The sequence below is a fragment of the Aptenodytes forsteri genome, unplaced genomic scaffold (genome assembly GCF_000699145.1).
Source record: "Aptenodytes forsteri isolate BGI_AS27 unplaced genomic scaffold, ASM69914v1 Scaffold155, whole genome shotgun sequence".
In the NCBI taxonomy this organism is placed as follows: domain Eukaryota; kingdom Metazoa; phylum Chordata; class Aves; order Sphenisciformes; family Spheniscidae; genus Aptenodytes; species Aptenodytes forsteri.
In genome coordinates, this window is record NW_008794446.1 from 1,641,851 (window position 1) to 1,664,081 (window position 22,231).

Below are 22,231 nucleotides of genomic sequence, written 5' to 3' on the forward strand. Positions count from 1 at the left end.
ACCAAGAGGGGAAAAAAAAAAAAAAAAAAAAAGAGATTTAGTCTGTGCTCAGCATTTGATCTATTGTTTTCCTGCGATCTTGATGGTCTTCTATGCCTTTATGCCTCAGAACTGGGGTAGGGAAAACCTTTAGCTATGGAAGGAGTTATGAGACCTCAAGTCTCATAAGATTTTTAATGTGCTGGGCTGATGCATCTTACTCTGCTGTTCTGGGGCCCAGGAGACATATTTTCCCAACTTCACTCTCTCCTCTGTAGCCTGGATTTGACATTTTCACAGGTCCCAACACACTGAATATCAGAATATTCCCTTCTTCCTCATTCCCTAGCAAGACTTGGGCTCCTGGCTGCTCTTCACTATTGGGGGAGGTTCACGTCACCAAAGCCCTTGAAGAGGCAGGAAAGGGCCTCTAAGTGTGCTGCTAAGCATCTGTTGAATTTGTTTTCTTTAAAAAGATTCTGTTGTTTTACAGATTAAATTATTAAAAATATTATAAACCAGCTACATCATGATTGCTTAACTTGAGAAAACCTAGGCCAGATGATCCAATGTTTCTCCAGTTTGAGGAAAAAAAGCTTGAAACAATGGATGGTTGTGTACCTCTAGCTGCTTCTGAATCACTTCATCAGTATCAGTCAGAGTAATACTGTAGTCTTTTTGTCTTCCAGGTGTTCCCAGTTTTACAGTCAGGTTGGTGGAAGCAGTGTTCAATGTCTGTATGCTGTATTCTGACAGAGCTTCTAGGGCCACCACTGTGTCCTAGGCGAGAAAGAAATGCAAAAATTATGCCAAGTTATTTCAATAATATGTAAGATGACATGATAGGTCACCTGGAGCTATTCTTCAGTTTTATGTTTTTTGCTGCTTTGAAGTTCTCCTGTATCTGTCTGTTCCTACCTGCACAGACTATTCATTTCATTTCTCAGCTTCTTCTTTTAGCATTAAAATCCTAAAACCACTGGAGGTCTGACCTTTGATTATCATAAGTTTTCATAAAGACAAAGAATCTTTGCTGGCCTATAACTATTTTATTTTGGCCCATATTTTATTAATGAGCCAAAATCTTTAGTGCTTCATACACCAAAGAAGTTCAGGATTAACTGTTACGATGCTTTCAAAACTAAATGAAAAAGTCTTTATGTGGCTTCTGTTTTCTTCCCTCCCCCTGAAACTCCACCTGGACTGGTGGTCAGGCACCTGTGTAGAGCAGTATCCTCCACCATAGTTCCTTCTTTCCGTCAGCCACGTAGCAACAGGCCTTGCGTACTCCTTGTCTTTCAGGAGCAATGTTTGAAGCAATGCATAGGCAGTGGTTTCCACCGAGACTGCATCGTTGCCATTTCCCCAGTAGCGCTGCTGCTTTGCTGCAAGAATAACTTAGTCTTGAATCCCCTTGGTAAAGACATTTGCCAGAAATGACTATTGTTCTACACAGTAGATATTTCATGTCATAGCGCTGAGGAACCACAAGACACAGATGCTGTCATGAGAGCAACAAATCAGTTGGGAAGCAGAGATAATGGAAAAGGAAGCCCACAATTTTCAATTTTGACTTATCCAACCATCACAGTCTAATGATCCCCTTGTACAGCGATGTCTATTTGATGGCATGGTAGCACTGTGTCTGGTGGTCCCCAAGAGATAATAGTATTAACTATGCCCGTAAGTCCAGTCTTGATTAAGGAGAAGCATATTCCCTATGCTTAAACTATGGCTATTAAACCATAATGTATTTACCAAATGAATTGGGAGAAATTAATAGCGTGGCAGTGCAGCCACACAACCAACTGACTCAGCACTGACCACAGCCACACACCAGGGTGGGGGCAGGGAAGAGGTGACATCCATGTGGAGCTGGAACAAAGCACTCGGAACTGGCGGGGGGCTTTGAAAACAGGTGGGATGGAAAAGACACCTCCTGTCTTGAGCACAAATACCAGTCTGGACTACTCCCAGATGTAGCTGTTCATTCCTATTACCCATCAAAAGTTTCTTCTTTCTCAGCTGGCTTGGACTTTTTTTTTTTTTTTTAATGCACTTTAGTGGTGTGGAAACCTTGGTAGGCAGCAAGTTAAGCAGAAAAGGTAAATGACTTTTTACCATGGTTTTGTTCCAATTCCAGTATCAGATAAGATCATGATCCAAACTTCACAATGCTAAGTTGTTACTTTATAGTGATATTAATTATACAAATTACATCTTACAATTTTGACATTGGAATATTTGATTATGTAATTTAAATCATTAAGTATATTACACATATACATACATGCTTCTATAAAATTAAACGGTCTTCATTTACTTGAATGTGGTTTGTTCATATAAGAGTGCTCAAAGTACTTTAATTAGGAAAAGAGCTTTCTAACTGAATTTTAAGAATGATTACCAGTACCTGCATCAAAAACAGAACAGCCCCTTAATTTTTCTTTCACAAACTGGGCTTCTTCACTATCAGACTGCACAAGCGTCAGAGCATAAGCAGTGATGGCTGTAGAATAGCAGTTAGTATAACTTGAAAGTTGATTTTTCATGTAAGCCACTGCTCCTCTAATCACTTTTACCTGTGAAAACAGAATGGATCCATTTGAAAAGGTCATTCAGACCTACTAACTGTTATTGCTGGTGAGAGTACTAGGAAATTAAAATACTTCACTGTAGTCATTTTTGACACAATTTTAATAGTTTTTGCTTAGTGATTAAAGCCATTGATGATGGAGTGTGTAGCTCGAAACGCCTTGTTGTACATTAGGCCACGGCATCTTTTCCTATCCACCACAGAGGTAAACAGACTTTTACCTCCTCATTTGCAGTACTTTAAGAAAGTAGGGTGGACATGCCATTGTGCAATAGCCTTCAGACTAAAAGATAAACAGTCAGGCTTCCTACCACATCAGGTGACTCGTAGACCTGTAGAGTCTGTTGTAATGCTATAGTTACAAAGGCTGTCAAAGCCAAATCCTCTTCTGCTGACCCAATGCCACCCTGAAAGATGAAGCATGAAAAGCAAAAGTTAAATGTACATGTATATGCTTATGATTAAATTTAGAAAATCACTTTTCATGAAGTCAGGGACCTTCTTGTCAAACCATCTGACCACAGACCATGTAGTTTTACCCTTTAATCTTGCTCAATAATTTGTGTCCGCCTAAAGTATATCTTCTACAATGGCAGCCAGTTTGCATTAAACAATGTTAAAAGATTAGGAACACGCTACGTCCTTCATCTGGTAATAAAATATTTAATTATTTAAGTTAAAGTTAAAAATCTACAATTTCTCATTGGAATATTCATGGCTTCAATTTCCAAGCACTAGTAGTTTTTTTCCCCCCTGTTTCTCTGTTACTCCCTCTAGACTAAAGAGCCCTCTAACCCACAGAGCTTTTCTCTTGTAAAGGTATTTATACACCATTAATAGATCATTTCTTATTCCTCTTCTTAATAAACTAAACACAGTGCCCTCATTAGCTTTTTTCCCCGAAGATCTGCATTTTCATTCCTATTCTTCTTTGTGATTCTTTTGCTCATGCCCTCCTTTGACAACAACCTTAGGATCTTCAACAATCTTCAGCAACATTTGACAACAACCTTTGACAACAACCTTCTCCTTCACTCAGCCCCTAATGTTTATCCTTAGGAGAAGGATAGGTTGCTTGCTTGGAAAGACTTAAGTCTCTCGACAAAATTATCATGCACAGCTCTGGAAGCAAACGTAAAATAGAAGATAAATATCTCAGCATCAACACAGGTCAAAAAAACTTTTGGCCATTTCTTGAGTTGTTTTTTTTTTCCCCAACAGTGTTACATCAACTGTGGAACTGGCTTTGAGGATGAAAGCATCACTAGTGTTTTTCCAAAGATCATTAATAAAATTAATACTTTTTTTTTTTTGGTATAAGATCACTACAAAGGTATCTGCATTTTCAATGAATTTTGGAAGATGCACATTATTTTCATATCCTAGATGCATGGACAGTGTAACAGTTTTGTGTTTCTGGACACTTATAAGGGATATGTAGAATAACATATGCAATTGGAAATTCTGATTAGGTATTAAGATTTTTTTTTTTTTTTCCACTATGGGAGTGGTTAAATACTGAAACAGGTTACCCAGAGACACTGTGGGATCCCCACCCTTAGAGGTATTCAAGACTCAACTGGACATGGCCCTGTACAATCTGGTCTAACTAGACCTGTTCTGAGCAGGGGTTGGACTAGATGACCACTGGAGGTCTCTTCAAAACTAACTTACGATTCTATGGCTCTGTTGCCTTTGGCAATAAAAGGCATAAATTTTTACAAAGCATAAAGATCTCAGAATTAATTTTCTAAGTGGTCTAGAGGCATAGGTCAGCTGCAAAATTATCTAGGACTGGATCAAAAGATAAAGGTGGTGAAGTGCTAGTTATGCGCCTCTGACATAACAGACCTTTTAACAAATTCATTTTACGTTACAGATTTTGTAATCCTTACATTACAGATGTCTTTTTTTTAGATACATTTCTTGTTACTCAACAACTCACAACATTCCTTTCAATCCCTAGCAGCCCTAAATGTGCAACAGATTCTTCTAAATACATATGACCTACCTGCATAGTCCTGTCCAATACTGGGTGATGGTCGTGGAATGAATCATCTGCCTGCTGTTGATTAATCAAGTAGGAAATCGAGTTGCGTATGTGACTGTCTTGGACATTAATGTATTCTCTGCACCTTGTGAGTACTTTAACAATGAATGCAGTTAACCTGCACAGAAGAAAATGTTCCAAACTTGTGCTGACATATATTTATAGAAGAGTATATTGACAGGAAAAGAAACATACTGATTTTGTACATAGACTCATATTCAATACAGTGCACTCACTGGAACCTAGGGAGTTATCACTCAGCATCACCGTGAACATTTCTACTCTGTGGCAAATGCAAAATAATCAGTGGCTTAGTATAAATCTCCTTCATCAAGGACTAAACATGCTCAGAGACTTACATGGCTGACTATCCATGACAAAAATATACAGGCAACACCATGCCCACCAGATTTTGAAAATCCATCCCTCAGAAAAACTTGTGATGCATCAAATGATAATAGAGGTATTTTGGAAAAAAAAAAAAAACCAACAAAAAATACACTTACCATACACTACTGGGGGTTGTTTTAAATGCTCCATAGGAGCCATCCACCTTCTGAAACTCAAGCAGTCTAGCATAACCTGCATGAACAGGACAGCACATAACTGTTCAGAGAATACACATATTTCTTGGGCATTTTCATACATCACTTGTATTAACATGGACATGTTCAGTATTGACTAGTGGAGGAGTACATGGAGGTGTTCACTGGTACATTAAGGAGGAAATGACTGGGTCAGCAGGCCTTTGACACAGAAAAAGCACTAGGCTTAGAACGTGCTCTGTCTTGTTTGACTTAATTGAGCCATGAGAATAACCTGAAAACTGCAGGTATCTGTAGTTACAAAGCATTTTCTGTGTAGTGAATCTTGGGAAACTTATTTTCCATTACTGACAACTTTTCAAGCTGTTGACTTTATGGTGCGTGGAATCAAAAAATATACAAAACATCATCTCTTGGGTCAGACATAGGCTTAGAAATCATGAGTTGTGGCCTCTGATCTTGACTGCTATTATCTTGACAAAGTCTGTATCATAGCCACACAACTCATTTTCTACCCTGGTGAACTTTGATAAGAATCAATAAAAGTATAACATAGGGACTAAATGCTGCTGATAATACCAAATACTCATCAGCAGGATCTCATGTCACTTTAGGCAATCTTAGATAAATAAGCAAAGACCTCCATTCAGCAACTGTTAGAATGTTTTTAATTCCTATTTACACCCTTATTTTTCACTGATGAAATGTGTGCCACATGTTGTCTGAAGATCATGAAGACAGGTGCATTACACTGCTTTATGCCATGTGCACACCACTACAGTTAGAAAGATCAGCTGTACCTGCTACAATACTGATAACTCTTGGGCTCTATGTTAGTCCTTGTGAGCTGCAACACCTCCGCTGCCACGTGCTGTGGTTCTGGCCTTGCTGTACATTTAACACCAGCTTTGGATCATGTCTTGGAGTGGGCTCTTCAAGAAGCAGCCTTGCAGCTGTCCTCTCCCTAAGGAAACTCCCTCCCTGGGTTGGTCCAAGTCTGTTGGAGTCATTCTAGCTCATGTAATAAATACAGGTGTGTGGAAGAGAAAGTGTTAATATCATGGTTACCATTGGGAGTTTTAGTGATACTCCTCTTGTCAACTACAGACATCTCCAGCAGAGATGTCTACATCCCAGCTGGCCATCCTAAGCACTGTCTCTGATCCGAGGGGAGAAATAAGCATTTTTAGGACATGATTCGTCTTGACCTATTTTGCACATCTACATTAGGAGGAAATGATCAACTGGCCTTTGCTGTCCATTTACTCTGAAAAGAGTTGACATTGACCAGCTCAGATTTTACTTTCTGCTTCTAAATTAGGCAAGAAAGAGGGTGGACTATGAATGTCAATACTGTACAATGTCAGAAGTAGGCAATTAGTCACCTAAATCCTCCTCACCAGTTCTGTTTCTCATGTCTGTCTGCAGATTGTCAGAGGCATTTCTGCGTGGCTCTGTTAAGATAACGCTCATGCTTTTGACAAGTAGCAATGGTTAGTGCAATGCAAAAGGATAGCAAAGACTGTGTTGGTTGGTTGGTCTCTTTTTTTTTTTTCTGTGTACCTTTTTCAATCATGCTAATGGCTTCCTCCTTCCGTTCAGCATTAAAGTTCACCCACTGCTCACTGGCATCCAAGTACTCAATAGCGTAGACTGCAGGGGCCATTTTCACCATTGTTTGCTCTGCACAGCCTGTGGGCACTCGAATAAGTTTCTCAACTCCACTGAGACTAAGACAATTTTCGACAGACTCATCCATAATATTCCCTGTTGTAAAAAACACAAGCCATAGTACTTATCGTATTTAAAGCTGTCTGGTGTAACATGAAGAAAGGTGATACTAACTTTAGGTTGACACTCCAGCGTGGCCTAATACTTCTCACTGTTTTCAGCTACTTAAGACTTTGTAAAGCTGGAGAAGAACAAGGATGAGGTGCCAGGCCCTGGGAAGACTGGAGAAAGGAGGCTGGGGCAGTGAAGGAGCATGGAGGAGAAAGAGTCCTGAGGCTACTGGAGCCAGGAAAGCAAGGAAAGGGGGAAAGACTGGTGCTTCAGGTTCAGGCTGGAAAAATCTTGTCAAACCAGACCTGATCCTCCCACAGAGGGCAAAAAGATAGTGCCTTAATCATACCAAACATTTTGTGAAGAGTTTTTTTTCTTTTTTCCTCTCTGCAATTTTCCCATTTGATGAATTCAAGCATCTCCATACTTTAGAACAGGGATTTGAAATGGAAGCCAATAGCCTTTGTGTCAAGAATGCATTATTTTACATTTTCTGGGAAAAAATGTTTTTATCATTAATAACAGTACTTGCTAGTAGATGTTTTTAAAATACGTATGCATGAGTATATATACATGTATACAATTATTTGATTAAAGGAATATATGACTGTACATATCTTCTCTTTAGAAAAACAGAACTTTCCAGAACTTATACATCAGAGTCTGGCATCCTTTTTTCTGAAGACTAAAGCAGTTTTCTACAGACCTACATGCAGTGTGGGGTTATTAGAGAACGTGAACTCTCCCCTTCTCCTCTGGCCTTCCCATAAAGTTAGCCTGGGCACAGTGAGGCAGGATGGACTGCATAAGGCTGTTATATCCAATACACATGAGAAGGAGTAACTAGAAAGAGGAAAGGTACTGGCCCAGCCTTGGGGTTGTTTCATGACCTGGGCATGTAGCACAGACCATTTGAGTCATAGCAGAAAAACTAGGAGGGAATGGAGACTAGACGTTCAGGAATGAGCAGCACAAAGGGACATGTCTCTTGTCACCTATGGAGAAGTTATTGACAAAAAATTACATTTACCTTTCAGGCTAACAAAGACGCGACTATCAGAACCCGGTACCATATCAGATGGTCTGTCCAGGTCCAGTGTAAGGGACTTCACTGTAAATAAATAGTAAATAGAGATCTACATCCAGACTCTTTAAACATAAAAATATACAGTGTAATTTTAGAACATGCTTTTCATTAAACATCTCACAGCTGATGGCAGTTACGACAGAAATGTTATCAGAAACATTAAATGGAAATTTATGAAAAGAAATATACTTATCTTTCTTAAATTGATTTAATTTTCAATCATCAACAATGGTTTTTTGGCTTGAAATAAGGCTTGTTTTTAATACCTTTTAAGACCCATTAGTAAATGAAATAGATGCCTACTTAATATTTAAAGAATGCTACCTTGAAACACAGAAGTAATACAAATAAATTCTGAACATTTAGAATTAAATGATTTTTCTTTCCTGAGTCTTTTGCTGTGTACTGGATGAAGAGATTTGTGACAAGTTCTGGTCAACCAAAGCAATGTTTGTACTTTATGAAGTATTTCACCGCACCCATCAGATATTCATAACAGACTTCACACCCCCTGTCCCTACCCCAAACCTCATCTATATCTAATTATTTTGTGTAACTTACAGCCACTGTTAACGCAAATGGTCTTTTCTTCTCTCTGTAAAATACCTTCAGCCTGTACAATTGAGGAAAGAAAAGTCAAAACTTCTGCAAGCACTCACACCTGAAATTAAGCTGCATGAAAGCCGCGATCTCCGCCCTTGCGCTAGACCAGCAGGTGGCAGAAATAAGTTATTTTGGAGTGAGATTTCTCTCCAGGTAAAACTGAAGCTTCAAATCAGAATTTCGGTCTCCCACTTGAAATACTAATAAACTGTACTGACTTTTTTTTGTTATTATTGACATATTTCCCTGGATGAAATTCCTTTAACCAAAACTAACCCAGAAAAATTAAACTTCAAAGTTTATTCTCAGTTTTGTGAGCCGTGCAAGTCAAGTTCACAGGTGGACTCACTTTTATAAACCTCTCATCTATGAAATCCACCAAGTTCTGAGTTCATCTTGTTGGTAAAACTTAGACTTTTTTTCCTTCTGATTTCCACACATCCCTCTTCCTATGGTTTCTATTTTTACAGACACTTTTAGTGTTTTGGTTATGAAATCCCAAGTTCTGAGTTCATCTTGTTGGTAAAACTTAGACTTTTTTCCTTCTGATTTCCACACATCCCTCTTCCTATGGTTTCTATTTTTACAGACACTTTTAGTGTTTTGGTGTAGCATTGAACTCTGAGACTGTGTCTATCTCTAGAAAAGTTATGGCCTGTAATAACAGCAGGTTCCCAGCATCCCATGCCTTATCTTTACCTACATGGCTATCCCCTGACATTAATGGTGCAAGGATTCATATTTTGCACTTTTTGTGTGGATTGAAAACAGCCCTCAGTGGGCTACTTGTGTGCTGTAATGAGTCCGTGCTGGTCAGCACTGACTCTTGAAAAGTCATCTTTCACCATTTTGAAAGTGAACTAAGGTATTAAACATCAATACAACATCTTTGTTTGCCTGTATGTGTTTTACCTATGCAATTGTTAACACTGAAGATCCATTAACTAGAAGGAATAAAATAGGGTTTAACTTTATGACTAGCAGAGAGTATTCCCTTCTCAAAACATTGCTAGATGGACATCTTCAATCTTGGCTTCATAAGGGAAAAAGAATTTTTGTAAATGTTCATGAAGCAGGTAGAAGTGAAAGATTACGAGATGGGCACTGACTGCATGAAGGAAGTTGTCACTATGTCATGGGTAGAAGGTTGCCTTTTTGCCATAGAGAACAATTCTTTCCATATACACTACACACAAGCCCACCACAGGGTTAAATTTCTTCCCCATGCTATAGCTCAATCCTTGCTGAGAAACAGGTTTCCTGAGATTGCCTCCAGCCTTATGTTTCTATGATTTCACTCCGTCCACAAGAGCTCCACACTTAGTGAATGTTATATTTGAGGAGAAACACATATTCATGAAGTGCCTGCCCTCAGCCAGTTATACCTACCACAACATTGAGGTTCTTCCTAATGCTATCAGTGTGCCCAGAAACTGTGTCGAGAGCAGTAATAGTAATTGGAATTTCTCCCACAGTCAGAGGGACAACTGAGAAGTAGGCTGCTGTTGCGGAGTTCCCCTTAGCCGCCAGTGTCAGCTGCACAGCCTTCTCCGTCGCCTCTGCGGTGCACAGCCCCTTCACTGCATCCATCGTCACTATAACCTGCGGGAACAAGGCAGTGCCTGTAGCAGGTTTAGTGCATCACCACACAGGAAAAAATATTCCAGCTCCACCATGTCTAGATAAGAATGAGAAATGAAAAACAGGTATAACAGGAGACTAGCTTTTGCTTAAAAAGGAAATAGCAATGCAGACATTTTGCAAGACAGAAAGTGTTTTTCACTTTGCTGCCTTGAATTTACTATTCTCCGTTTATAAAATGGGAAAACTTTTTCACCAAGAAGTGATCAAATGCTGGCACAGTTTGTCCAAAGAGTTTGTGGAGTCTCCCTCCTTGGAGATATTCAATATCTGACTGGACAAGGCCCTGAACAACCTGCTCTAACTGGACCTGGTCTGAGCAGCAGGTTGGACTAGAGACCTCTGGAGGTCCCTTCCAGCCTAAATTGTTCTGTGGCCCTATGGTCTGTTAACATTCATCTACATTGACTAGGGCTGTGAAGGTAAATCAGCTAGTATTTCTTCATTACTCTGAATTTGCAATATAGTTTTGGCCTATCCCTGAACTACAGGGAAGTAAGAAGGATAGTACATTTTTATACATCCCAGCTCTACACCATTCAACAGTTCAGAAGATGCTGGTCAAGCAGAGCTGGCTGAGAGAAAAGATGAAGAGATGAAAAAAAGAGCATCAGCCTGAGGATGATGGAGGCCCTAAACCCAGTGACAACTGTGGCCATATGCAGAGCTGGATAGGTGTCACATGCAGACAAAAAGTGGCTTTGCATTGTATGCACGATGAATTTTGTGGCTAGCATATTGGATTGTAGGCTCATAATTTACCTCTGTATCTTGTGTACCTGCTTTATCAGCAGCTGGGTGTTGCCCAGATTGGCAGGCAGCAAAAATGTAGCTGGTTGCTTCAATGAAAGGGGAGAAGACATACCCAAAGACAAGGAATTTGGCTGTGTAATATGGTAAATAAAACCTGTTTTATACAGTAAGTTTGATTAGCAAGTAGAACTGGATCCTGTCCTTGGGGAGACTTTCAAAATGGGAGTGTGGTGTCTGGGTTGTAGGAGGGCACTGAAAGGTGGCTAGGACATTTACATTAAATTATTACACAGCTATACATCTAGCTAGCTAGATGTGTATAGCACGGCAGTTGGTGGCAATACTACCTGGAGATCGTTGGGCAGATAGTTGTAAACCACTGCTTTTATTTCTAGTTGTTCATGTCGTCTGACTGAGTATGGTAATCTCAGGGATACAAAAAAGTCTTTGAAAACTGCAAAGGTGTGAGGGTCAGCTATGCAAAATCCTGGGATGAGAAAAAAACAGAGTTGAGAATTACACACTTAACATCAGCTGATAAAAAGTTAAATGTCTAATCAAAACTCATTGCCCGGGCTTCCCCGAGGTCAAGAGCAGGAGAGGGAGACAGGCATATCCAGAAAGCATCTCAACTCACCTGCGCTAGAGACCTATCTCATGGGTAGATGATATTTGCCCTCTGGAGTCACTGCCGTGGTTTTTGATAGGTAAAATTTGGCAGGAGTGTTTGTAGCTTTTGCGAGTGAAATGTGGCCCAGCTTTCCTGCAGAGGCCACATTTAAAACACAATGACCTTTCTTTGCCTTCTGTAAATAAACTTCATGACCATCACTGAACCCTTGGATGAGCCTCCCTTTCCAAAGGGGAGTGGGCGGTACCAGGTGGACCCTTTGTCCCTCCTGCATGGTCCTGGTCAACCCCCAGGAGCTCCCAGAGAGCAGCACTTGGGAACCTGGACTCTCTGGTGTCCAGCCCTTGCTCATCCTTTGCTAGTTTCCTGGGGGTCTTCTCTTCTCTTCTCTAGCTTTCCAGAGACCACAAACTTTCATGCTTCTCTGAGATGGCCAGAACTCACTCCCAGAAGTATTAAAATAAAAGTGGTGTTATTACTGCTACCTTTCTTGTGGCTTCCTGGCCATATGGAAGCTAAAATGAGATGGTTTATCAATTTGACAGGAGATGGTTTTGATTGTACAATCCATCCTCCTTCAGAGCCCACTTCATGTTGTTTTTATAAATATGTATCTATCCCTTAAATTCTAGCTGGGCTTTAATATGGCATAAAAGAGAGGAGTAAATGTCATCATCAAAACACTTTGTGTTTTTCAGTACAGACTGTCTCACTCTGACAACAAAACATTGTATCTCTGTTTTAAAAAATATATATTCTCTATTCATCTGTACAAAGAAACCAAATAAAATACCCAATACTTATACCTTTTTGGGGAGATATGCTTATTGCCTGAACTTCCCAGGTAGTTATAGAGTCAGGAGCAAAGTTTTCTACACTAAGAAACACAAAATAAAATGTATTAGGAAGGATGCATAAAATGTAAACATTGTAATTTGCTGAAGTTTGAGTATCGTAAGGGAAAAAAATATTCCCTCAGTTGTGGAGACAAAGTACTTGCAAATATTCTGAAGTCCTCTGTATCAGATAACACATAAAGCTGATATTTTTATACATTTTACTGTACAAATTTAGACATATTCACCTAGTCAGGTAATACAGTACCTATGGTTTCCAGGGTTTTTCACTTCTTCAAAATTCCACCACCAGCTTTCAGGAAAATAACTGCGCAAGTTGAGAGAGGTTTCACCGAACACTTCTTCATGGTCATCATAGTCTGTAAAACAAGAGTGGGGTTTCTGTTCTGAAGTCTTTGGAGGACTGTCTTGCAAGGAGTCAGTTTGTCAGAGAAAAATAGCATGAAAAATACTCTGTATGAAAAAACTGCATCTGGGTTTCATCTTGTGCATTAAAAAAAAATGCTGGAAAAAGAGAAGCAATGATCAAAGATTGTCATTGAACAAAAGAATAATTCCTCTTTCGAAGTTCAATAACTATACGCTACCAAACAAGAAAATATTCCCCGTTAGTAATGTGTAGCAAAGATGTTCCCACCGTCCCATGTTTGTGACAGACAGAGCATGAAAGGGGAGCTCTGAGAAAAATGGTAGCAGAAATTACACTTAGAATGGGGTCATTTTCAACACGAAATATTTTTTTTGTGACATGAGCTCTTGTGTGATCAGAGATAGACTTTGGGGAGAAGAAAGGAAGAAAGAGACAAAATTGCCCCTGGCGGAAGTGGTCCCTTCTCATGAGGCAGTGTTTTGGAGGTACTCAGGTGGTGTAACAGTAGTACCACTAATAAACTAGTCATGAATCCAAGACCACTCAGAGCCTTGAATGCAGACAACCACCCCCTTCTCTGCTCTGCTGTTTGCAGCCTGCTGGGGTGCGGGGAGGGGCCGACAGCTCCTCCATAAGGCTGTTCTGGAGCCAACGGTAGCTAAAGCAATCCCTGCCTTTTCTCATCCCAAAAAGTTATCCCGTCCCACTCCCACCTTCACAGTGTACAGTTACGAAGATGCAATGGTGTGTGGGTGTTGCACTATACCGGGGCTTAGTGAAACATTGATGTGAAAACTTCCCCGCCGGCCCCACAGCATTAAATGCCCCTTAACCCTCCCTTCCCACCATATGAAGGGTATTTTTCTGTAGACGGTTGCACGCTACTGTTCTTTACATCGTGCCAAGCCCACTCTGATCCTCCGCTTTGCCGCCTTTCTGAGGGCTGTGGCTTTCTCACAGCAGTCCTGGAAGGCATTTCTGCATTTGGGGGAGCGAGCCACCTTTGTTTGCCTTTTCGCACAAGAAAACCTCATGGGATTTAATTTCATTCCATCTTCACAGCATTTTTGTAGATCAGTGTTTTGATATTTGCTGGCTGCAATATAATTAAAGCCCAGAATTAGTGCTGTGGAAGTAGCAATAAGCGTAAAGGTGTTCATTGTGCTCATTCCTGTCATTCTTTGCAGTTAACGTTAGTTGCTATTGCAACAGTCTACCTTCAGCCGGGGACCTCTTCTCCATTCTAAAAACAGTCCACAAACAAAGGAGGAAAGCATGAGCCCTATGGCATCCTAGATATTCTATTCTAAGCTTTCTCTTCAAATTCAGACTGTGAATTAAAGACGCCTCCTTGACAGACTGGAATTAGATATCTTGATAGAAATAGCCATGGCAGTGTTCTCATTCTTGAATAAAGAGACCAATTTCAAAATTGGAAGATTTCAAAAAGGAAGATCCCAGCTTCAAGCCTTCACGTCTTCTGGCAAGGAAATAACAATTTATCTAAACTTTTTTTTTTTTTTAAATTTAGATCAAATATTACACTAGCTCTTCTCTTAATTGGAGCACAAAGTACCAAAGCTGGCACAACTTCAAAGCAGAATGTCAAGGAAAAAAATAGGATCTATAAAATATTTTCTGGCCATATAAATAATTTTGAAAAACTTTAAAGCCATGACTGATTCCATGACATGATATCTAGTTGAAGTACTTCACATTTGGGATTATAAACTGGTGAATTAGTTTCCATTTGCAGCCGGGCCACTCTTTGCTTTTGTTTTTTGAGTTGTTTTAATAAATGATGCATCAGGTCACATGGCATAAGATACACACTTGTGCTAGGTTATGTCACTTAATGCAAGAAGTGGGACTATGGATATCTTGGTATCCTTTACTATCCCATCACTTCTTGCCCCCTAGATCCCAGCCAGATCCCTTTGCCTCCCCCTGCTAAGCCTTTCAGTTCACCCAGATGGGCAGACATACCAATTCCTGACATTCGCTTCTGAAAATCCAAAGATCTCTTCTGCCTTCTGGTACCCTGGAGGCATTTATAGCCTGGGAAAGCAGAACAGAAGAGCTTGGTCATGATACTATGACAGTAACAGCCTGATCATTCAGGTCATTCATGGAAGACCCATCTTAGGACCCATCTCATTCACAGAAGACCCACAGTTTGACAAGTTACCTTACAGCCCTAGCCAACTGCTGCCTGCCCCAGCTGAGCTGGACACCAAAGGACCAGCAGCCACGCTCTGGTCTATCTGAGCTGCCAGCACCCAGTGAAAGAACAGAAGAAGAAAAATCCACAGGCAAGGGAGATTTTAGAACATCACGATAAAATGTTTCTGATTTTTAAGCAATCAGCCTCCCCAGATCTATAGTGGTCTTGTACAAACACCTGAAGTAAAGGGCAGATTGCACTTACCTTCTCGAATGTTGGATTTAATTGTATCTGATAAAAAGGCCAGACCAACATCAGTAAAAACTTGAACGCTATCTGCACCACCACCTGCAGAACATCCAAGATCATACGAATTCATAGCATTAAATACCTGCCAAATAAAATAGCATAGATGGACCGTACACGCTTGCAAAAGGGTCGGGTTTTTTATATGTGTTAAAAAAATTCTTGTAGCCTTTGACTCGCAGAAGCAAGACAAACTGGTGGTACAAGCTGCATTTGGAAACTGAGATTAAAGCTGAGGGATGTTTTAGTTGGGGAGTGCTTTCAAGTAATGCTTTTTTAATTTACAAACTTGTCTGCTGTAGCATGGAAATCCCCATCTTAAATATATCAGTCATCTTAAATAGATCCTAAATTGCAAAAGCAAAACCATTTTCAAGTTTAGCAAAGCTGTGATTAAGCAATTAATAGCCATTAATTACATTTTGATCCTCTCATTAGTCATGGAAAATTTTGCTTGACTAGTAGATATGGTATTTTCTTCTTACAGATATCTTACTTTTTTGGCTGTAAGCTTATTTTTCTTGTTCAGAATAAAAACTGCTTTATCAACCACAGCTAAGGCAACCGTTCCTGCATGGTCCGTTTCAATCAGTAACTTGATGTTGTCTGTTGGTTCATATCTCTCTTGTTCTGTTCTCACTTTAATCTAAATAGAAAAGATTGAAACAAAAATGTCACATTTGTTAATAAAAAACAGAGACTCTTTGGGCCGGGAATACTGTCAGCTGTGACTGTCAGCAGTCAGAGGCTGGGGAATGTTCCTGTTTTGCGGTGTTTCTGCCTGGGATCCTGCGTTTTGGAAGATGTAGATGCAGATATCTCCCACTGGAGGACAACGTGGGGGGTTAAAAGATGTGTCTGTGCAGGATATTGGATGCTGCCTTTGAATGACACTTAAGCACCAATGGGGATTAAAAGTATGTGTAAGGGGTGGTTTGCTGAACTAGGGCCTTCAACATAACTTTGTTGTTTTCCAGTGGAAGCAAAATCACCATGAAATACAGCAAAAGACCAGTTAACTTACAAAATTAACTGACTTAAACCAGTCTGTAATAGTGCTACCTCCTTTCTATCTCACACTTGAATTTTTCAACACGACTGGGTTCAGATCTGGTGCATATCTGGTGTAGACACTTCTGTGGTTTAGGAGGAAGTAGCCATGGTGGTTATGGAATTAATAGGGAATTATTAATAGAAATGCCAACTTGAATGCAACTGGGTTTTGTCATCGTATGAATGAAGAATTGGCTTGTGTGTCAGAAATGGATAATTTTTCTTGAAAACTTTTTTTCCCAATGGACTATCACATTCTTTTTCCAAAACAAACATTTTCAGAGGAAAAAATCATTTTAGACAGCTGACACTTTTCAGCAGTTGTGTTTCACGCTATTAGGAAAAAGTCTCTTGTCTTGTTTTTTTCATTTTACATTATAGTACCAAAAAGGAGGAGGAGGAAGGTGAAAGAAAGGCTTAGAGGGACTCCTATTTTGTCCACACTTCATTTTCTAATGTAAACCATTTTTTTTTAAAGTGCTTTTGAAGTGCTACAAAATCTCAGAAAATTACTTTTAACAGTAATGAAAAAACTTGAAAAATTACTTCAAATTTATTTTTGTTTTTCCCAATAAATTGCTTCACTTTCATGTAATGCACCTCATTACAAAAAGACAAAGTTTTCTTTGGCAGAGATTCTGCTCCTCAATGATTCTGTTAGTGTTTCCCTGTGGATTTCTAATATATAGACACTTGCAGAGGGGGATTTATCTGTACGAAACTGTATTTTTCATCTCTTTGAAGCACAGCCTGTCCTATGGAAGAAGGCTATCTCTGCCATCAGTCCTGGGAGCCTTTCCCAGCTATACCTTTTAGCAAGAATCCTGACGACTCCCTTTTTCAATAAAAATGAAATGTCTTTCACTTTTTAAGCCCAGACCTGCACTCGCTCTGCTGATACCCCATGTTTTTGTTTTTATTTTGGAATACAATAACAGAAGCTACTTGCTTTCAAAGTACCTTTCCTTCGCAGACATCCATAACGTCCACCCATACAGAATCAGCAACAATCTCTTGACGGCCCTCATTTGCGATGTAGTAGTAAGCTAAAAAGCGAAAGGCGGGCACCATCTTCTCAGTGATTTTAAGGTTTATTATTTTGTTTGAGGAGAGGACCCTTCCCAAAAGCTCGGCTTGTCCCTTTGCTACAACCTGCAAGGCAGAAACAAACAAAAATCAAATATTGTGAATACACACTAGACTGGGCATTATGTTGCATATTTTTATATACACATATAGAATTTTCTGAGGCCATTTCTGTTTAAAATTTATTCTCTTCTAATGGCACTTAATAGTTTTAATTCCCAACCTGCATACCAGTAGCCTGGAGGAGAAGAGCACACAGTGTCTCTAGCATAGGAGCGTGGTGGTAAGCCTCTGCTGCACTGGTCCTGTGGCCCGGGTTTGAACACAAATCTACCACCCTCCATGAAGTCTTACAGCTTGAAAAGGGGGTCCCAGATGGCAGTCTTATTTTTGCCTTCTACAACGACAGGTCATCACCCCCAGGAGGATATCAGTTTTATTTAATCTGGAATCAGTACTGAATCTTTCAGATGGTGTGGAAGGGTTGGAGCAAGAGGTTTCACCCGAAAAGTATTATTCAGGATAAAGTATCACACACTGGCCCTTAACTGATTTCAGCCCCTCTTTCACTGTTTAATTCCTTTCTTCCTGTGTTATGTTAATTATATTCATGGGTTGTCAGAGGAGTGGAAAACAGACACAGTGGCAGGACTGACAGTGCTCTTCCCTGAAAAAAATACATGCAGCTTTCCTAAACGCACAATGAATGGGCTTCAGGAAGAAACAAAGACATACTGCAGCCTGGTCTGAAATTCTCACTGCCTTTGTTTAGGTGACCAAAGTTTGGGAGAGAGCCTCACCGCTGAGCTCCAGCAGTGTCTCCCACCACCCCTCCCACACACCCTGTCTGCCCAGCACTCTGCCTTCCCAGAGCCCAGCAGCGGCAATTCCAACTCTATGCTAAGTCATCCAATGAAAATAAATCATCAAACTTAAATTTAACTCCTAGGGATACAATTATTCCAGTATATCAGAGTTCTATTAAAAATAAATGGGAACAGGTGCCTGTGGTGCTTATCATCCTGGGAAATTTAAGCTGCCAAGGGAAATTAGGATGAAGAGAGGGAGAAGGGGATTAAACACATTTGACATTCAACAGATTCACTCCTGGAATGTATCCATGAACACATTTGTCTCCTTCAGCAAAATAAATACTTTGCATTCCTGATCCCAGGCTGAGCAGGATTGTTTCCTCACTCTTCCGTCTATAGAACTGCTTTTCAGACCCAATTTTGGGATGCCATTTAGGGCCGTAACAGCCAATGCCTTCAGTGATCCTTCATGACATTATCTGTTGGAGATAACACTGACCTACCTGTTAACTAACATCGGGTGCAGGTAATATGGAGCCATGGTAATAAAAGAATCACGTGTTATTCATTAAATAAACAATAATTAACTATAAAAGGCATTTTCTGAGATATTCAAGGTCCCCTAGAATACAACTAGGTTTTGTAGGTGCAGGGACAGAATCTTATGTATATATATATGATCTGCCCATAACAAGTTCTGTAATAGCTGAAAAAAAAAAGGTATTTATGGGAATCAGACCAATAAAAACAATATTTAATATTGGCTTATTATGAGGAAAGAATACAGATTGGAAGGAGTGGGAAAGAACAAAATCTGGATTAAGAGAAATCAAATTGTCAGAGATATAGAAGTTACCTGCCTAGGATTTCAGCTTTCAAGGCTGTCAGTTTAGTATCTTTCAAAAATATCCACATAATCATGCAGACAAACATTACCGCATATGGACATATTTGCTCTACACTGTATTAGAAACTACAGACTAAAATTTGTACTTACGTGTCCTTCTTCAGAAGAAAAAATTACAAAGATTTGTATACTACATGCCCCAAAATATAGGCAAATATATAAAAATAACAGAATCATATAAATAGTTTCCGGAAGGGACCTATGGAGATCTCTAGTCCAACTGCATGCTCTAAGATGAGCCATCACCAGCGTAAGATTAGGTCAGATGTGGTTTTCGCTAGTTGAGTGTTGAATGCTTCTGAGGATGGCAATTCCCTAAACTCTCTGGGGAACCTCTTCCAGTATTGCATTCATCACTAGTGAAAAGATTTTTCTAAAATGAACCTTTCAGGCCATTATCTGTAGCCTTTGTCCCTTGTTATGTTGCATGGCACCACCTAGTTTGTCTCCATTATGTCTGTAATTCCTCTTCAAGTAATTTTAGGTTGCTACTAACTCACTCTTAGCCTCTTCACCAAACTGAGCAAGACCAGTTCCCTCAGCCTGTCTTGGTAGGTCAGGTGTGCTAGGATGCTGGTGATCTTGGTTGCCCTTGGTTTCCCATGTATTAGTAACTAGATAGATGTTCTGGGTTGTATAATTTCTAAAAGAAATTACTGATATGCTACTATTCTGTTTACCATATAATAGAAATAGTCAATCTTTCCGCTGCCAGACTGATGAATATCATTCAAGGTGATGCGTAAGGTATCCCCAGGTGCCACAACAGTATGTGGGATGCTGATGCTGAGGTAGTTTGGGGAAGCAGACTGGTATCTTTCAGCTCTGATACTGGTTTCAGGTGATTCTAATTTTTCTTTTCCTTCTTCAGCCTTTACCTGTCAGGGAAGAAAAGGACAGAGTGAGTGAAGTGTCCCTCAGGAGGCAATATAGAGTGTCACCCTTAATTCATATCTTGCCAGGTTATTCAGAAAATGCTGAGAAATGAGAGGAGTCACTGCTGAGACCTCATTAGCAGAACCTGGCATCAAAAAATAGGATTTTCCTTACTTTATTCTGTCACCCTATTTTGTCTCTTGCTGTATTTGCCCTTGATATTTTTCAGGCTTGGCTCTTTCTGAATCAGAATCAATGGCTCAAAATCACAAAGTGATTTTGTACTTTGACAGCTTTTTTCTCTTTTTGTATTGTGCACATAATTGAACCCTCTGAGCGTCCAGATGTAACCTGTCTGTATTGCTCAGGACCTTTTCCTTCACCATCTTCTCATCATTTTCTGTCACTTCTCATGGTGATATTCTTACAGTCCCATTCCCATCCTTCATCCCAGGAAAATGCACATCTGAACCACAAAAAAGCCACCACTGCTACCGATGTATGTACTCCCAAAGCTCCAGCGTACGACAGTGTCCTTCACTTCAGTGAGACATCCCTCAGGCCCCAGTCTCTCTAACATATCTCACACAATCTGGACAAAGCTGTGCAGGTGGTGTAAGAAATCACATTCCACCCTCTGTGCTAATTTAATGAAAACTAATCATCTTCACAGTCATTTGTAATTGTCTTATGAGCTGTTCTTAGCAGTATATTTTTAAACATGGATGTTTGGGTTTTCTTTACCATTATTTGAAGCATCTGAGCATCTCCAGGGATGTCGAATGTAAAGGGGATTAGACCATCTTTATTAGAAACTGCAATCTTCTTCATTGGGGGTTTTCCAGGCAAGGTAACAGTAGCAGTGACAGGTAGAGAGGCAGCAGGAGAGCCATCAATCAAAGTGACAGATGCCTATTGGGAAAAAAAATGTTTTTCTGTTACTTCAAGGAAATGCCTGGGTTTAAAAAATGCCCGCAAACAAGAAGCAATTACTTTTATAAACTGAGAAGAAATACAAAACTGTACACATTAGTGTTTGAAAATTTGAGCTTTGAGAGAAGGGGGTAGCAATTGACTGGATCTGGACTCCAGCTAAGGTAAAAATCTGTGAACACAGATTAACAGCTGCCCCAGATTTTCACTTAGCATCTATTAGATCTCAGCTGATCCCAGAGATATTTGTCTTTAACTATTATAAGGTAAATCTCTAACTTTAACTCTTTGTAGAAAACTTAGTAGAAAAACTTGAAGGTGTGATGTTTAAATCTCAAAAACTTATATGCATTTAAAAAAAAAAGACAATACCCTGTTTTAGTCTTCAGAATTTTAATTTGATATGGAATTAATTTAATAGAACATTATTATTTTAATCTTTTGACATGGAAGTGAGGAAGAGACTGCTACATGATTTATAAAACCTTGTAGTGCGACAGTGCACAGATGACTTCCAGAACAGAAACACAGCATTTTCTGGCTTCAGTTTTCCTGCTCAGGCTCTGTGTGTACAGAACGAGACAAAGCAAATACACAAACAGCAGCTCCGTGTTGGACCTGTTCCTGAAGGTCACTGTCCTACAGAGCTCCCACTGGATCAGATAAGGATTTTATAAACAGGGCAGATATAAATCCCTTGCTATGGAGGGAAACGGACACAGTTGGCTAAATACTACATACCACAACAGAGAAGGGGGCTCCAGGCACAAAATACTTTTTGGTTCTAGACAGATCAACAACATAAGGAGATTTCACAAACTTCACATTGCTGAGTTCCTCTTCCCTCATTTCACCACCTGTTAATATCAAACAGTATGTGTTGCTATGGGAGCAATAACTATGTACTTGCATATTACCATAGCATCCATCATTTCTGTTTTCAATATTAATTGCATTTTTAGCAGCGTATATAAAGAAAACTGAAATATGATCCCTCCCCAAAGAGCTTCAGTCCTGAGAAGAGGAAGAGATGGGTGCATGCACATGGAGAACACAACCAGAGACAGGCCAGTGCAAGGGCAGTGCGATGTGTGCGGTGCTCCAGTGAGCTGGCATTGGCAGGTGTGTGCTCTCGACAGCTCAGACATGGAGACCTGCAAAGTGGTTTGTTACTCACAACATAAAAATTCCCCTCTAACA

General features: G+C 39.8%; 1 protein-coding gene across 1 annotated transcript in view; it reads right to left on the minus strand.

Moving 5' to 3' along the window:
- Positions 1-22,231, minus strand: part of LOC103907929 (complement C4) — a 50,300-nt gene that overhangs the window by 12,695 nt on the left and 15,374 nt on the right. Inside the window, exons 10-30 of the mRNA XM_009290175.2 lie at positions 21,773-21,888; positions 20,843-21,010; positions 19,903-20,100; positions 17,378-17,569; positions 15,861-16,010; positions 15,323-15,449; positions 14,881-14,952; positions 13,790-13,990; positions 12,772-12,883; positions 12,474-12,544; positions 11,384-11,523; positions 10,032-10,244; positions 8,601-8,652; positions 7,983-8,063; positions 6,734-6,937; positions 5,132-5,207; positions 4,587-4,743; positions 2,887-2,982; positions 2,393-2,561; positions 1,198-1,364; positions 601-759 (exon numbers count right to left, since the gene is read on the minus strand). Coding sequence (XP_009288450.1) covers positions 601-759; positions 1,198-1,364; positions 2,393-2,561; positions 2,887-2,982; positions 4,587-4,743; positions 5,132-5,207; positions 6,734-6,937; positions 7,983-8,063; positions 8,601-8,652; positions 10,032-10,244; positions 11,384-11,523; positions 12,474-12,544; positions 12,772-12,883; positions 13,790-13,990; positions 14,881-14,952; positions 15,323-15,449; positions 15,861-16,010; positions 17,378-17,569; positions 19,903-20,100; positions 20,843-21,010; positions 21,773-21,888 — 2,921 coding nt within the window. The remainder of the gene's footprint in view (positions 1-600; positions 760-1,197; positions 1,365-2,392; positions 2,562-2,886; positions 2,983-4,586; positions 4,744-5,131; positions 5,208-6,733; positions 6,938-7,982; positions 8,064-8,600; positions 8,653-10,031; positions 10,245-11,383; positions 11,524-12,473; positions 12,545-12,771; positions 12,884-13,789; positions 13,991-14,880; positions 14,953-15,322; positions 15,450-15,860; positions 16,011-17,377; positions 17,570-19,902; positions 20,101-20,842; positions 21,011-21,772; positions 21,889-22,231) is intronic.